This window comes from Aotus nancymaae, unplaced genomic scaffold (genome assembly GCF_030222135.1).
Source record: "Aotus nancymaae isolate 86718 unplaced genomic scaffold, 86718_ANA_hifiasm-v0.15.2.pri h1tg000007l, whole genome shotgun sequence".
NCBI classification, from domain to species: Eukaryota; Metazoa; Chordata; class Mammalia; order Primates; family Aotidae; genus Aotus; species Aotus nancymaae.
This window is the reverse complement of record NW_026988418.1, coordinates 14,584,635-14,602,226: the sequence shown is the minus strand read 5'-3', so window position 1 is coordinate 14,602,226 and position 17,592 is coordinate 14,584,635. Positions and strand designations below refer to the sequence as shown.

General features: G+C 38.7%; 1 protein-coding gene across 1 annotated transcript in view; it reads right to left on the bottom strand.

Moving 5' to 3' along the window:
• Positions 1–1,195: 1,195 nt before the first annotated feature.
• Positions 1,196–17,592, bottom strand: part of RNF11 (ring finger protein 11) — a 34,352-nt gene continuing 17,955 nt past the window's right edge. The window contains exons 2-3 of the mRNA XM_012434760.3: positions 4,682–4,851; positions 1,196–3,476 (exon numbers count right to left, since the gene is read on the bottom strand). Of these exons, the coding sequence (XP_012290183.1) occupies positions 3,305–3,476; positions 4,682–4,851 (342 nt within the window). The 3' untranslated portion in view covers positions 1,196–3,304. The remainder of the gene's footprint in view (positions 3,477–4,681; positions 4,852–17,592) is intronic.

Here is a 17,592-nt window from a genome sequence, read left to right as displayed (position 1 = left end):
GCTACCCACTGCTTTTGTAAAGAGATAGCCACCAAAATATTTTTGTGACTTATGCTGAAGAAATGTACTTTCTCTCATTTACCACTTCCAGTGTCAAGACCTTAGGCAGATCTCCTTTTGACTACAGTATCCTCCACTTTATCTCTAGGGTGTATTTTCCAAGAACCCCATTGCATGTCTGAAACTGAATAGTACCACATACATACCTACACATATATACCTATGATAAAGTTTAATTTACAAATTAGGCACAGTAAGAGATTAGGAACAATATTGGTAAACAGAAAGTTGTTTTTTTTGGGGTGACAGTCTCACTGTCGCCCAGGCTGGAGTGCAGTGGTGGGATTCTCAGCTCACCGCAACCTCTGCCTCACAGGTTCAAGCGATTCTTGTGCCTTGTGCATGCCACCATGCCCGGCTAATCTTTGTCTTTCTCACCATGTTGGCCAGGCTGGTTTCAAATTCCTGACCTCCAGTGATCCAACTGCCTTGACCTCCCAAAGTGCTGGGATTACAGGCGTGAACGACCGTGCTAGCTAAGATTAAGTGTTTTAAAAAAATTTTATTTATAAATTGCAGAAACCATGGATAAGGGGGTTACTTAGTAAAAGTGTTGCTCCTTTTTAAAAATGAATACTTCCTTATGAAGAAGGTTTGTATGCAAGGAATCTGTTACCTCAATGCTTACTGTTCTGTGAAATCATACTGTTTTATATCACAAGATAAACACCAATAGTAGGGGGTGAGTCTTCTAGTACTGACTGAAGAGATTCCCTATAAAGAACACTCATAGAATCTTTTTAAAGTTTGTGTTAGCTAAACTGCAAATATCTGAAAGTATTGCAACTTACGGGTTTTGCATTCAAAAGGGTAAGATTCTTTTGTTTCTTCCTGGTTAGGCTTTTCAGAAATTTCAAATCCCACAGCAAGCTTGAACATATCTTGCCCATATCTAGATAAAGAGGTTACAACTATTGTTTGGTTTTAGAAACTTTGATGCTATCAAGCCTAAGTATATGTTTAAATGATATTAAATGCCAAACAACAGAAAATACTTTCCACAAATGTGTGTGTACACACACACACACACACACACACACACGTACATATATACCTAGAGATTTTTAAAATAATTATCATACACAACTATTTTAAAAGATTATATGGGGAATACTTATGTAATTAACTCTAACCCTTCACAGCTGTATTATAACTTTATTTAACAACTTAGTAAAAGTCAAAATTGATGGTTCTTAACATTGTAGGTTGAGAATAATACAAAGTGCCTAAAAAAGACACATTCTGCCCAATGCTACTTCCTTCAATATTACCAAACTTCTATGAAAGAAGACTTGTAATGAAAAGAAAGACTAACTGCAACATGAAAGATGATTTTAAAATAAGTTCATTTACCAATTTTAACAGTCTAGAAAAAAAGAAAGTCTGACTATAATACTTGATGACAGACATCATGTTTAAGTAGAAAACACAAGAATAAAAAAAGCAATTATCACAGAAAATATTGCACAACTTCAGTTGTTTCCTCCAAATTTGCTTTATGTAATTGGGTGGATATAAATTAATAAACAGAAGTTTAAGCAAGATACATGTAACAATTTAACAGAACCCGATAATCTAATTTCTTGCAATTTTTCTCAAATTCATCTTTAAGTTTTTCCATTATGGGGCTCATAAGGAAATTTAACCAACGTATGGATACTACAGTTGAATGTCAAATTTTTACAAAGTACTTAATGACATACTACATTTCTCTATAATGCAATTATGAAGAAACTTCATGACACTGTTTTGTATGTGGGAAAGTGTTGAGAGTCCAATATTCAACTCAATATAAAATAATAAGAAACACTTCTGATGTTAGGTTGAGACCACTTTTCCTTTTGCTAATGAATGATTTTTTTAGCTGTAATATCACTGAGGTGAGTAAGTCACCTTTGAGTACGTAAGAAAAAAACAAACACATGCTAAATGGATAAAACATTACTACATCTTTACTAGACCATCTCTACCTCTAACACTTCAGAAGCTTAGAGATTTAAAGTATTCTTACATTAACTGCAAGAAACAAAGGAGAAATTCCTTCTTTTCTGAGATCACAACTATGAAGTCATGTGGTTATACAAATTCTGCGTTTGTGTGCAAAACATAAAATACAATTATCTTTATTCTCCCTGCTTAGTTCTGTCAGTCAGCTAGCAGGATGTAATAGATTCCTTTCCAAGAAACAGAGACTGAGATGTGTTTTATAGAACTTCAATAACCTCAGCACTACAGTAATGAGAGATGCAGTATCCTTTTGCTATGGTTCACGACAAGAGGGAAGAGGTCACAGGAAAGAGAAATCAAAATTGTTACAACTGAGTATTTCTCATTAGGTCTCACCACAGTGCCACCTTCATTTTTACATAAATGTGGTGGCATAATTCAATCTCAATAGATCAGAATTCTTAATATTTAAAATTTTACTTGACTTTTCCATTATCACCATATTAACAACCAAAATAATCAGGTAAAACACATAGGAAAGGGTAATATTAAACCCCACTTTATAATAGAGTTGGTTTCTTGACACATTAACTTATTTTTTATAGAAAAGGGATAGTGCATCTCAGTTTGCTTACAAGCTAGGAGATCACTTTGAATTCTGCATTTCCTAACTGCAAACAGAATATAGCACTTATAACAGGTTATAAATAAACTGGTTTTCAAGCATAGAGCCAGCCCCAACGATAATAATACACTATTTAAAAAGACCTAAGGCAATGAATTCCATTTCCAATGGAAAAAAAGAACTGTGCAAACAAGCTTAAAACTACTTTTTTGTGTGCCAGTGTTATAAAATGTAGCTTTTAATAAAACCTTGACCCAAATGCCAGCAACTTCAGAAAAGAATTTGGGTAGGGAGGGGGAAGAGAAGAAAGTTATTTCATTTAGGAAAAAAACTACTATCTTTTTCCTAATCTTCAATACACACAATTTAAACAAATACAGCTGCTGTAACACTTTACACAATTCCTATGTACTGGAGCAATAACAAGATCTAAATACAATTATATTTTTAAACATTGGGTCAAGGCTTTACATAAAAATACCATCCTACTTTTCCCTCTAAGTTTCTAAAATATCACGTACTTTTCCCCCAACATCTGCAGCCATCCAGGAATTTTTAGGAAACTTCTGTGCATGATCTTAATTCCTAATCCCTGGCTCTTTGGGCTCAGTGACAAAAGATCAAAACCACCAAAAATGATGGTTCACTTGAAGTCAGATGAGAGACCCTGGCTCAATTAGTCTCATAGGATGAAAGCAGTGCTGCATCAACTGGCTCCATGCAGGAGGGGCACGTGAAGGATCTCATCAACCAGTCATCTATACAGTCCAGGTGATAGATGTGCATGCACGGCAGAAATCGAATTGGGTCCCCATAAACAAAGTCCATCATACAGATCACACACCTGTTGGGAGCAATGGAGAGAAATCAGAAGGCATTTTCAGAAGTGTCCTGTTCAGAAAACGCTTTAAATCCCATTAAAGACAGTGTTAATCTGAATAACACAGCTGAAGGCTTTGCCTGTCATCTTATCACCAAAGCATGCAAACTGATTTTTTTCCTAATATTGATCTATCCACAGTCTAATATTTCAATCCCTGAGAATTTGCAGGACTCAGGAGCAATCAACAGAGCAAAGGGAAATGGATTCCATATGGATCATATCTACTGGTGTGCTTGTTAAACAGCTATATATTATAGCAGAAGGAGAATGGGATTACTTTAGGTAAAAAAGCATCAGTTAGATCAACTTTGTTTCCTTGTACTATTTAGTGTAATCCTAGAGTAAGATGATTTTCATTTTAATAACTACCTGTAAAAGCAGAAACACGAACTTCAGCCTACTTACTGGGCTGCTGTAAGTTAAAGCTCTCTTCATTAACTTTCCTTTTTTTGAGATGGAGTCTTGCTCTGTCGCCCAGGCTGTAGTGCAGTGGTGCAATCTCGGCTCATTGCAACCTCTGCCTCCTGGGTTCAAGCAATTCTCCTGCCTCAGCCTCCTGAGTAGCTGGGACTACAGGCGTGTGCCACCATGCCCAGCTAATTTTTGTATTTTTAGTAGAGACAGGGTTTTACCATGTTGGCCAGGATGGTCTTAATCTCTTGACCTTGTGATCCTCCCACCTTGGTCTCCCAAAGTGCTGGGATTACAGGCATGAGCCACCGTGCCCAGTATTTTACTTATTTTTGAGAAAGAGTTTCAAGTGATTCTCCCACCTCAGTCTCCCAAATAGCTGGGATTATAGGCGCAGGCCACCATGCTTGGCTAATTTTCGTATTTTTAGTAGAGATGAGGTTTCACCATGTTGGCCAGGTTGGTCTCGAACTCCTGGCCTCAAGTGATCTGCCCACCTCAGCCTCCCAAAGTGCTGGGATTACAGGAGTGAGCCACTGTGCCCCGCCTGTGAAAATTCTTAATTACTACATTATACCATTCTCTTGTTAGTAGCCAGTAATAAGAGCTATTAAAAAAAATTAAACATATCCTTGCATTAAGTGAAGTGTTTCAATATATTAAATGTCTTACTCTCTAAAGTGCAAGAGAAAACGCAAATTTTTTAAAGCAAATTTCTGAAAATAAAACTTTGAAACGTATAAATTAAAACTTACTCTCGGATCTTTTTTTCTGATCCATCTCTTCCAGGGTCATAAACTCCTTTAGGCAGATGTTGTATAAGGCCTATTCTTTGAGCTATCCTAATTTGCTCCTCTTCAGTCAGCTGAGTTGCTAGCCGAGTCTGGCTAGGTGTTGGGTGGTAGACTGGAACTGGAACTTGTTCCTAAAATAAAAAAATAGAGGAAAAAGATTTTTAAGAAACGTTTGTGGGTTTGTTTTTTACTTTTTGGTCAGAGATAGAAGGGAAAGGGAACCCTGGGAAGGGTAGGAAGTTGGGGTGATGCGCAGCAGTGTGACTATGTTTCACTCTGCCTTAACAACAAAACATACACACACCAAAACATTCACATTTAGTTATCTATCTAAAGGATATAAACACAGTCTTCACTGAAGAACTGGCATGGAATACTAACTGAACTACTTCCACATAAGAGACCAGCCTGGGCAACATAGCAAGACCTCATCTCTAAAAATAATTAAAAAAAAATTTTTAATGGATTGGACTATGGCAAAAATAAATCTAAATGTTATCAAGACCAACTCTCCCATTTTATAGGACCAAGCTTGCCTACAGTCAAATTGTCAGTAATGGAATTAGAATTCTGTGGCTCCTAATCCAGTGAATTTTTTACACAAAACAATTTTGCTCAAAGAAATCTTGTTTATAATCCCCACTTTTTTTGAGACAGGGTCTCCCTTTGTTGCCCAGACTTAAGTACAGTGGCAGATAAAAGAGGATGACTTCATGTCCTTTGCAGGGACGTGGATGAAGCTGGAAACCATTATTCTCAGCAAACTAACACAAGAATAGAAAACCAAACATCACATGTCCTCATTCTTAAGTGGGAGCTGAACAATGGGAACACATGGACACAAGGAGGGGAACATCACACACCAGGGCCTTTCAGAAGGCAGGGGACTACGGGAGGGATAGCATTAGGAGGAATACCTAATACAGATGATGGGGTGATGGATGCAGCAAACCACCATGGCACGTGTATACCTATGAAACAAACGTGCACATTGTGCACAGGTACCCCAGAACTTAAAGTATTATAATAATAATAACAATAAAGAGCTTCTTTGCCTTTAAAAACAAAAAAAGCACAGTGTCAGAGACACAACTTAATGTAAACTCAACCTCCAGGGCTCAAGCAATCCTCCAACCTCAGCCTCCCGAGTAGTGGGACCACAGGGGTGTGCCATGGGGCCTGGCCTATAATGGTAATATTTAAAACTGAGCAATTCCGGTGGAATGAAGCTGGGATGGAGTGTGACCTAGGAGGGATGAGACTCCCCATTCCTATGCCCTCACCTTGGTTACCTCTGCAGAATCAACAGAACAGTTTGAAAAACACTACTATCTTAGAAGGTGAGATTTTCAGTCTGAAGAATTAAATTATAAGATTCGTCTCAGCTCAGCTACTTACTATGGTTGCTTGAACCAAGTCTCTTAATGTCTTTGAATAAAGGAGATAACACCCACTTTTGAGAGTTGATACAGTCATGAGATAACTAAGAACTTTGTAAATGCCAATATTTGTGAATTATTCTAACATCTCATCATCATAATTCTCTGCTTTGCTAAGTGCTACTGTTCTTGGCTTTGGTCCTGGTTTCCTGGATTCTCTTTGAATACTAGAAACTCTTGGCCTCTGCTGTGATCTCTACCAACTGAGTTCTTCAACCCTTGAATTACCATTTCGAGTCTAGGCTACCTTCCTGAAACTTAGCCCCAGTCCTATTTGACCAGTTTTGATGAGCTGCCATTCACACGTAAACTGGGAACAAATTGGTTTACGACTATGGATAATATAAAGGGTCTCTTAAATCCTTGAACCTAACAAAAAAAAATTAAATTGTTTTAGAGAAAATAAACTCCAACTATGGGTTTTTCAAAGGCTAGATTTCTTCAGTCTTGTGGTTCACATATGTGTAGAGAACACAGAAAGCAGAACAGAAAAAGAAAGCTCTACTTTATGGGGAAACATTAATAAACATTAAAGAATAAAATAAAAACTATCTTTTAATTCATGTTATGAGTGTATTTTCTCCTTTGATATTTGTTGTTGTTGTTGTTAAAACAAAGGAACTCTCTATGTATCTTTTAGATATTTAAAATGATTCAACAACCTAATTTCAGTTTACATGCAAATTTTCAGAAACCCAGAGAGGGAAGGAAATGACTAAGATCTCCTGATATTTTAAAGATGAATGTGGCCTCACCCTTCTTACCACAAATGCCTAATTTTAAATTTTAATTCCCATGATACTTGTTTAAAAATGGCTTGATATCTGAGTTATCAACTGTTTCATAACTAGAGAGCCACTGGTTTTCTAGGCAGCAAAACGGGATCTTGATTCAATTGTTGGCTCAAAGACACTGAGTGAGTGGAAGATTAGACAGGGATAGAAAAACAACAATTTTAAAAAGATGTGATAGCCGGGCATGGTGGCTCACGGCCTGTAATCCTAGCACTTTGAGAGGGCAAAACTTCTCACCTGAGGTCAGGAGTTCAACACCAGCCTGGCCAACGTGGTGAAAATACAAAATCTCTACTAAAAATACAAAAATTGCCGGGCATGGTGGTGCATGCCTATAATCCCAGCTACTTGGGAGGCTGAGGCAGGAGAACTGCTTGAACTCAGGAGGCGGAGGTTGCAGTGAGCCGAGATCTTGCCACTGTACTCCAGCCTGGGCGACAGTGTGAGACTCGTAACAACAACAACAACAACAACAACAAAAGGTGTGGATTTGGGGGTGGTTCCCACCATTCCCTATCTGCTGCCTCTCTATATAAACACTATATGGTTTACATAGTGCTTTACTGCTTTTCCTCTGGGAATCTGAAATTTTGTCATGTGTTAGGCAGTGGGTGCCTAATCAGTACCTGGGGCACTGAGTCTCCAAATGAGCGGCTCTGGCAGAAAACCTTTCATACATGTTGAAGGAATTAAGCATGTCCTGTGTGACTCCACTAGGAGATGACTCTTGGAAGCTTGTGCTTAGTTCCCTTTGGATCAAAGCACCTTTTCCCTTAGCTGATTTTGCTTTGATTCCTTGCTGTAACAAATCATAGCTGTAAATAAGATTATATACTAAGTCCCATGAGTCCTATTGAATGACCAAATCTGGGGATTGTTTTGAGGACCTCCAATGCCAGTGCTAGGTTGTGCTCCAACTTTATATTTGCCAAGCTACTGTGTTTCATTCCCAGCTGAAAACAAATTGGAAAAAACAAAAAACAAAACCTAAATATTTTGATTAGCCTGTTTCAGGGCCTAAATATGGATCTAATGATAAAAGGTATACAAACAAATCTCACTACAAGCTCCAACTCCTGGGCTCAAGTGATCCTCCCACCACAGCCTTTCCAGTAGCTGGGATTACAGGTATGCACCACCACACCCAACAGTTTTTTTGGTTTTGATAGAGACAGTGTCTCACTGATCAGGCTGGTCTCAAACTCCTGGCCTCAAGAAATCTGCCAGCCTTGGCCTCCCAAAGTGGGGAGATTATAGGCAAGAGCCACTGTGCCCAGGCTATCTGGGTAGTTTGATAAGGGCAGGGGCTTATCAAACTACCCAGTGTGTCTGTTTTGCTTACCAATGTTTACTACCTACTCAGCACGGTGTCTGGCAGGTAGTTGGGACTCAACATAATTACATAACTGAATAATTTAAATCAAAGCACTTATGTTCTTGCAATATATATTATATACATATTAGAACTTTGTAAATATGCTACTAAAAATTGCTAATGGGCCTGGCACAGTGGCTCACACCTGTAAGCCTTGCAGTTTGGGAGGCCAAGACAGGTAGATAGCTTGAGCTTAGGAGTTTGAGACCAGCCAGGCAACATGGTGAAACCCGGTCTCTATAAAAGATACAAAAATCAGCCAGGCGTGGTGACGCACACCTGTAGTCCCAGCTACTTGGAGGGCTGAAGCAGCAGGATTGCTTGAGCCCAGGAGGTTGAGCTATAGTGAGATGAGATTACGTCACTGTACTCCAGCCTGGGTCATAAAGTCAAAGAAAAAAAGAAAAATTGCTAATGATTTGGAATAAATAACAATATAACAAAAAGAAAAAGAAAAATTGCTATCTCAAAAATAAAAAGGAAATGGCTAATTATTTGGATTATATAGCAATAAAAAAGGAAAACTTGATAAAAATTACACCTAACATTGTCCCAAGTGAAAATACCTGGGTTGTTGCCTCTTTCAAAGTTCTACCTACCCATCCCACAGTAACTTCAATAGGTCCAAAACCAAACCAAATATACTTCAAGGTGCTTCTCAAACTCAGAATTTCTATGCCCCCCACCTAGGTTAATGAACAAAAAAGCATAATGGAAAGAGCATAGGCATTTCCTGGAATTTCTGCTCTGGCATTTAATTATGTATGTGGCCTTAGGTAAGCTTCTTAACATCTGAGCGTTAAGATTCCTCATCAGCAAAACAGACAAAATACCTATCTTAAAGCACTGGAGGCCAGATGCGGTGGTTCACCCCTGTAAATCCCAGCACTTTGGGAGGCTAAGCCAGGTGGATCATTTGAGGTCGGTGGATCATTTGAGATCAGGAGTTCGAGACCAGTCTGACCAACATGGCAAAACCCCATCTCTACTAAAAATATGAAAAAAATTAGCCATACGTAGTGGCGCATGCCTGTAATCCCAGCTACTTGGGAGGCTGAAACACAAGAATTGCTTGAACCTGGGAGGCAGAGGTTGCAGTGAGCTGAGATCACACCACTACACTCCAGCCTGGATGACAGAGTGAGACTCTGTCTTAAAAAAAAAAAAAAAAAGCGTTGGGCTGAGCTGGGCATGATGGCTCACTCCTGTAATCAATCCTTCCTAACACTTTTGGGAGGCCAAGGAAGGTGGATCACTTGAGGTAGGGAGTTTGAGGCCAGCCTGGACAATATGGTGAAACCCTATCTCTACTAAAAACACAAAAATTAGCCAGGTATGGTAATATATGCCTGTAATTCCAGCTACTAGGAAGGCTGAGGCATGAGAATCACTTGAACCTAGGAGACAGAGATTGCAGTGAGTGGAGATCATACCACTGCACTCCAGCCTGGGCCACACAGCTAGAGTCCATTTCAAAAAAAAAAAAAGTATTGTAAGAAATAAGCAAATAAGTAAAGCACTTACCAAGATAAAGGGCTCAATATATGGGCTCTTCTCTGACACCACCACCCTACTAGTCCCTGGAGATAGACATCCTTCCTGATCCCTGACTTCCTCTCTTCCCTTTTCCACCATCATCTACTTAAATGTCTTATACAGTCTTATCTAACTACCATTTCCTCATTGTTGATTAGGAGACACACATGGGCTTGCCCTGTGAGTTTAAATTTTGAGAAAGATAGAATTCACAAAGAAGTAAATACATTTCAAATAAATTTAAACAATCTTTTCCTTAATACTTTCTTTAGTTCTCCACATGTCTGCAGGCAAAAGAAAGAGCGAGAATCCAAAGGAAATCATCTGCCTTTAAGAAGAGAGAAGGAATAACTTAAAATTAAAATACGCATTGTGGAAAAATGCAGCAGCATGGAAGGGGCTAGAATAGAAATGGAAGACAGGATTATAAAATATGCTGAAGGAGGAGCGAAGATAGGGTCTCACTCTGTCACCCAGGCTGGAATGCAGTGGTGCGATCTTGGCTCACTGTAATCCAACCTCCCAGGTTCAAGCAATTCTCCTGCCTCAACCTCATGTAGCTGAGAGTAAAAGCACATGCCACCAAGCCCGGCTAATTTTTGTATTTTTAGTAGAGACAGGATTTCACCATGTTAACCAGCCTGGTCTCGAATTCCTGGCCTCAAGTGATCCACCACCTCGGCCTTCCAAAGTGTTGGGATTACAGGTGTGAGCCACCGTGCCCAGCCAAAAGATAGGGTCAGACATCAAAAACCGCAAGGTCTGATATGATGAGAAAAATCTCTGTAGCATTCCAGTTGTCTGTTAATATGTAAATGAAGCATCTATAAAATGATAGATATTGTCAAGAATGTATTGGGCCCTAATCTTAGGTGGTTTAACCCAAGAAGACACAAACAGATGAATGTAAAACGTGTCTGTCTGAAGGGCACTACATTAAAAGTTGGATTCAATTTAGGGAATGTGATACCATTTCAGAAACTAAAACAATGCAGTGGGGAAGTACCTAAATAATGTGCTGAGGCTGGAAATAGTAGTACAAGTCTGGTTTGTGGTGAAGGAAAAATAAAGTCACTACTAAAGAATGTAGCTTGTCACCAAAAGCTGTATCTTTTCCTCCAGTAGGAAATAAGAGCCAGCTCTCCTGATCTTTCTCTTTATATCTTTACAAGCTGCAGCTGGCACCACCTTCTTCCCAGCTGCAATCTCCTACTCGGAAATGTTTTCTCTGAATTTTGCCAGACTGACACTTAGGACCATAAAATGGAGGATTTAGAATAGTTGGTCTCAATGTATGTTCTAGTTCTGATGTTCTATGAATCTTGACCAAAACAAAACCACCCAGATTAGCTCTGATGAAGTTCCTGAACAATTACAGAGATTTAAAAGCCAGCAACACATCTATCATCCTGATAAATATGAATTTTTTTTTTTTTTAGATAGGGTCTCATTCTGTCACCCAGGCTGGAGTGCAGTGGCACAGTCTTGGCTCACTGCAGCCTCGACTGCCTGGGCTCAAGTGATTCTCCCGCCTCACCCTCCTGAGTAGCTGGGACTACAGGCCCATGTCACCATGCCCAGCTAATTAAAAAAATAAATCTTGTAGAGACAGGTTTTCACTATGTTGCCCAGGCTGGTCTCAAATTCCTGGGCTCAAGGAATCCTCCTGCCTTGGCCTCCCCAACTGCTGGGATCCCAGGAGTGAGCAACTAAGCTCATCCTTAAAAAGTACATCTCAGCATTGAGGAAATACAGTATCGTGATAAGGTAAAACGCTTCCATTAACTGTAACACTTTAGAGATATAATTCACACTCTATTTCCCTATTTAAAATACACACTTGAATGGTTTCCAGTGTGTTCAGAGTTATACAACCATCACTTATCAATTTTAGAATATTTTCATTACCCCCCAAAGAAAGGGTACTCACTAACAGTCATTCCCCCAAACTCCTCGGACCTAGGCTACTACTAATTTGCTTTTTGTCTCTATAGATTTGCCTATCCTGGACATTTAATAGATAAGCATTACTCAGATGTGTGGGTTTCATTGCAGACCACCCTAATAGAACTGATCACAGATCACCATAAAAGATCTAATAATGAAAGGGTTTGAAAGCATGAGAATTACCAAATGTGGCAGAGAAATGAAGTGAGCTCCTAGAAAAATGGTACCAATAGACTTGTTTCGTACAGAGTTGCCACAAACCTTCAAGTTGTGTAAACACACACACCAACCTATGCAGTGCAATAAAACAAGGTATGCTTGTATATGGAATCATACTAATATGCAGTCTTTTGTGGCTAGCCTGTCACTTAGCATGTTTTCAAAGTTCACCCATGTGCAGCATTTATCAGAACTGCAATCCTTTTTATCACTGAATAGCACACCACCATTTTGTTTAGGCACTGATGGACATGGGCTGCTTCCATTTTTTGGCTACTGTGAATACTGTTATGAAAATTCATGTACAAGTTTTTGTACATGTTTTCATTTTATTGGGTAGATATACCAAGGAGTGGAACTCCACAAAACCTTTTGTAGAACTGCCAAACTTTTCCAAAGCACCTGCACCATCTTACAATCCCACTGGGAGCTGTATTGATAAGTGATGGTTGCGTAACTCTGAACACATTGGAAACCACGGAAGTGTGTATTTTAAATAGTGAAACAGAATGTTCCAGTTTCTCTACATCATTGCTTAAACTTATTTTTATTATAACCATCAAGTGGATAAGATGTGCTATCTCATTTGTAATTTTCATTTGCATTTCCCGGATAGCAAATTATTTTTTTGTTGTCTTCTGGACACAAGTCCTTTATCAGACAAATGATTTACAAATATTTTGAGAGGCTGAGGCGGGCAGATCACCTGAGGTGAGGAGTTCAAGATCAGCCTGATCAACATGGTGAAATCTTCTCTACTGAAAATTTAAAAAAAAAAAAAAAAAAATTAGGCAGGGCGTGGTGGTGCATACCTGTAATCCCAGCTATTTGGGAGGCTAAGGCACAAGAATTGCTTGAACCTGGGAGGTAGGGTTGCAATAAGCCAAGACTGTGCTGCTGCACTCTAACCTGGACGACAGAGGGAAGACTCTGTCTCAAAAAACAAACAAACGAACAACCCCAAATATTTTCTTGCATCCTATGGATTATCTTTTCACTTTCTTGATGGTGTTCTCTCAATAACAAATTTTAAACTTTAATGAAATTCAACTTTGGTTACTTTTACTTTCAGTATCCTAAGAAGTTTCTATCAAACCAAAGGTCATGAGCACTTGGTCCTATACTAAGAGGTTTACAAAGTTTTAGCTCTTATATTTTAGGCATATAAACCACTCTGAGTTTTTGCATATAGTAAGAAAGGGGTCCAACTTCACTTAACTATGTGGTTATATGTAGGCGTCCCAGCATCATCCATTAAAAACTGTTTTGGGGCCAAGTGCAGTGGCTCACACATGTAATCCAAGCCTGGGCAATATGGCGAAACCTCATCTTTACAAAAATTTGCCAGGAGTGGTAGTACGTACGTGTCTGTAGCCTCAGCTACTTGGGAAGCCAAGGCAGGTGGATCACCTGAGGCCAGGAGATTGAGACCAGCTTGGCCAACATAGTGAAACGCCATCTCTACTGAAAAATAGGATAAAAAGTAGCTGGGGGTGGTGGTGCATGCCTGTAATCCCAGCTACTCAGGAGGCTAAGGCAGGAGAATCACTTGAACTGAAGACACAATGGTTGCAGTGAGCCAGGATTGATGGGATTACAGACATGAGCCACAGAGACAAGCCATGAAATTTTTATTTAAAAATCTTATCACAGACAGGGCGTGGTGGGAGGCTGAGGCAGGAGAACCGCTTGAACCTGGGAGGCAGAGGTTGCAGTGAGCTAAGATCATGCCACTGCACTCCATCCTGGGCAAGAGAGCAAGACTTTGTCTCTATATAAATAAACAAATAGTAAATAAATGGGCCCATTTCACGCTGCAAATCTTAATGATGTCTGACAATTTACCAAATGTTGGAATAGCAAAATTCAACTGAATTCCAATACCACATACCTATCTAAACTCTGTGACTCAGAGTTCAGAGTTCAGAATTCCCAAAAGGCTTTGTGGTTTCTGGCAGCAGTGATAGGAGCTCACTCTGGGATTGTCTGTCATGAATTCTTAAAACTTTTTTTTTTTTTTGCCATGGAAACCTTATGCAGTCTGATGAAAGCTATTTCAGATAACATTTTTAAATAAAACACATAAGATTACTAAGGAAATCAATCATACTGAAAGCAGTTCTATTCCTGACCTTAAAGGGTCTATGGACCTCAATTTTAGTGCTCCTCAATCTAAAGATTACTTTGAGATTAAGAACTTATATCTTACAGAGCGTTCATTAAATTATGTTTTAAGGGAGAAGTATTTTTGAGAAACAAAATCTAGGAATGTGAAAAAAGTCCAGATTATTAAACACAGAGGTGGTGAGGTATATATGAAAAAGGAAGCACTAATAGGCTTACATCAACATTAAAGGTTCTTTCAATTCTCAAATGCATGTGAACTTCCTGCTAAAATTGATTTTATTAAGCAAATTTGTTACAAACTTTAAAAATTTTTTTAACTTAAAAAAATGTAAGGTACCCATCTATCTAAACCCCAGAATAGAGTCGCAAGTGAAAACGCTACTTTACTCAACTGCCACTGCCTCTGGGATCTCTCTTTTGGCAGGCAATAGAAAATATTGTGATGAACTTGAGTATCTGGTTTTCCAACATGCCAAATTATTAGAAGCAGGAAGAGGTACTTCAAGGACAGACACACTAACAGCAGATGAAGAACTGACAATAAGAAAAAGAAAAATCAATAAAAAGTAGGTGCAAGAATCCAAAAGCAGAACAGACTTCGCTCACTAACACAAATAGTCCTACATAATTCAAGACTCTGGATGCACTATTCTATTACCTCCAGCATATAATAAACTTATCTAATAATAATTTTGAATCAGTAAAATAAAATGACAATTTACTCAGAAGTCATTTCAGTGATTTCTGGGGAAGGGAGTGAAGATGAAAAGGGGGAAGCTGTGAAAGTTTAAAAGGGGGCCTAGATGAAAATCAGCCTCAGAATGAAAACACCCAAAATTGAATATTAATACTCTACAAAACACATCCTAAAAATTTTTAATTAATGAGACAACCAGACATGAGCCTATTTAGAAAATCCCAAGGACTCTAATCAAAACCTCCCAAATGAATTCAGCAAGGTTGCACGTTAAAAGCACACACACAAATCAGTTGTACTTGTAAAATACCAGCAATGAACCGGAAGCCAAAATAAAAAGCATAAACACCATTTACAATACCAAAAAATTTAAATGTTTAAAGGTATAAATTTATCTTGTACAGGATCCGTATGCTAAAAACTAATTCACAAAAAAATTAACACATCAACAATGGGCCTCAGCCAATTAACCAAACTTACAAACTCCTAATTCATAGCACCTAACACCACCTTGCAAACAGTGGTACACCATAAAAATCTAAACAATCCACAAATCTTTCATGTATGGTTTACTAGTTCTTGACAGTAATATCATTTCTTCTTTTAGGGACTTTTAAGACTACAACTATTGATGGTCTTGAAGTGCTACACAAAAATAAAAGCACAAGGAGAATGGGGTAAGCTTAGTGTTTCTAAAATCCTTCTAACGTCTTCTCCTACATAGGCTTTTTGATCATGAACTTATTAACTCTTGACACCAGAAAATATTCAATTACTGATTGACTTAAACATTGACCTACACTCCTCCCCAGGCTTTAATTAACTGAAGTGCTTTAGAAAAGAACAGGAAAAGGTATCTCTTATTTAAAAAGATTTTGTTCCAATGGTGGTATGATAATCATTGCTTTCATGACCAAAAATCAAAACATATTTAAGAGGCAGTCTAGGAAGTTTTTAACACGATAATTTTTGCAGGAGAATAAGGATGGATGAGAAGCTGCATTATACCATATTTTTTTAAAACCCTAATTTATTCAATCAGCGGAGTGCCATTGTGTGTCAGACACTGTGCTAAATATTTCCATGCTTTAAATTCATTTATCTTTGCATCCATTTGAAAAGGTACAATAACCTCCACTTTTCAGTTGAAGAAACAAACTTAATTAAGGACCTAATTGAGGTTAGAGAGGAAAATTGTTTGCTTAGTGAAGAGTTTCTCAACCTGGGCAATGACATTTTAGTAAGATAATTCTTTGTTGTAGGGGGCTGTCCTGTACATCACAGGATGTTTGGCAGCTCTCTCTATCCACTAGATGCCAGTAGCACCCTCTTCCCTGACACGCTGTAACAACCAAAAAAAAAATGTCTCTAGACTGCCAAATGTTTCCTAGAGAGCAAATTCATCCTGGTTGAGAACCACTGGCTTAGGATCTTAGAGTAAACAGGATAAAACAAGGCTGGATAGTTTCAGGTGCTATAAGAAAGCCATAAAGGATGGGTTACACGTCCATTTTCTAGTCATTTTTTGAACAAGGCCTCCAGCTGTCTAACGAAAATGGGGCAGGGACTGGTGCACAGGACCTAGTGGATGTAATGCTAAATAAAACACAACCACATTACACTGAAATGAGCCTTAATTGATAGGAACTGGTACCTTAGTAATCACTACACTATAAATTTAAGAGAAAGGTTAGAGAGCGCAGATTGCCTATTACAGAGAATGGCAAAAGAAAGGAAATCACCACCTGAGAATAGAAAAAGACATGGGGACACTGAAAACACTTTGTTAACTTGAGAAATTTTGCTGAGGCAGGGCTATTCACTTCCAAATGAAAAAAGAGGTGTTATACATATGGATATTTCTGATAATTTAGTGGAACACTGTATGTGCCATGTTATGTCTACCTTTAGGATTTATGAAACATTTTTAGAAGACCCAATTCATTTTAAAGGAGTCTGATTACTTCAAGTATCACTATAACCTACTTCATTCCATTATCCCATTCCTCTGCTGGACTCTACTGGAAATGAACTCCTAGAGGCTCCTGTGACTGCCTTTGAGCCAAATCTAGTGTATTATAATATTTTCTGCCTCATTGTGCAGTTATCCCTATTGTCTAAATGCATTTCTCCTAGCTGCCCTGCTCTACTGCCCAACCTATTTGTTCATCTTTAAAATGAAGAGTATCTCTTCTACCTAGATTTTAGAGGATAAAAAAAAAAAAAAGAAAAGAAAATGAAGAGGATCTCCAGTAGTCCCCACTTACTGCAATGTTTCAGTTAACTGTGGTCAACCGTGGTCTGAAAATATTACATGGAAAATTACAGAAATAACTGATGTTGTAAATTTCATGCTATTCTGAGTATCACTGATCATTAGAGAAATGTAAATCAGCCGGGCATGGTGGCTCATGCCTGTAATTCCAGCACTTTGGGAGGCTGAGGCATGTGGATCACCTGAAGTCAGGAGTTTGAGACCAGTCTGGCCAACAGGGTGAAACCCGTCTCTACTATAAATACAAAAATTAGCCAGGCATGGTGGCAGGTGCCTGTAATCCCAGCTACTCACAAGGCTAAGGCAGGAGAATTGCTTGAATTCAGGAGGTGGAGCTTGCAGTGAGCTGAGATCACGCCACTGCACTCCAGTCTAAGCGACAAAGCAAGACTCCGTCTCAAAAAAAAAAAAGGGAAATGCAAATGAAAACCACAATGAGATAACATCTCACCAGTCAGAATGG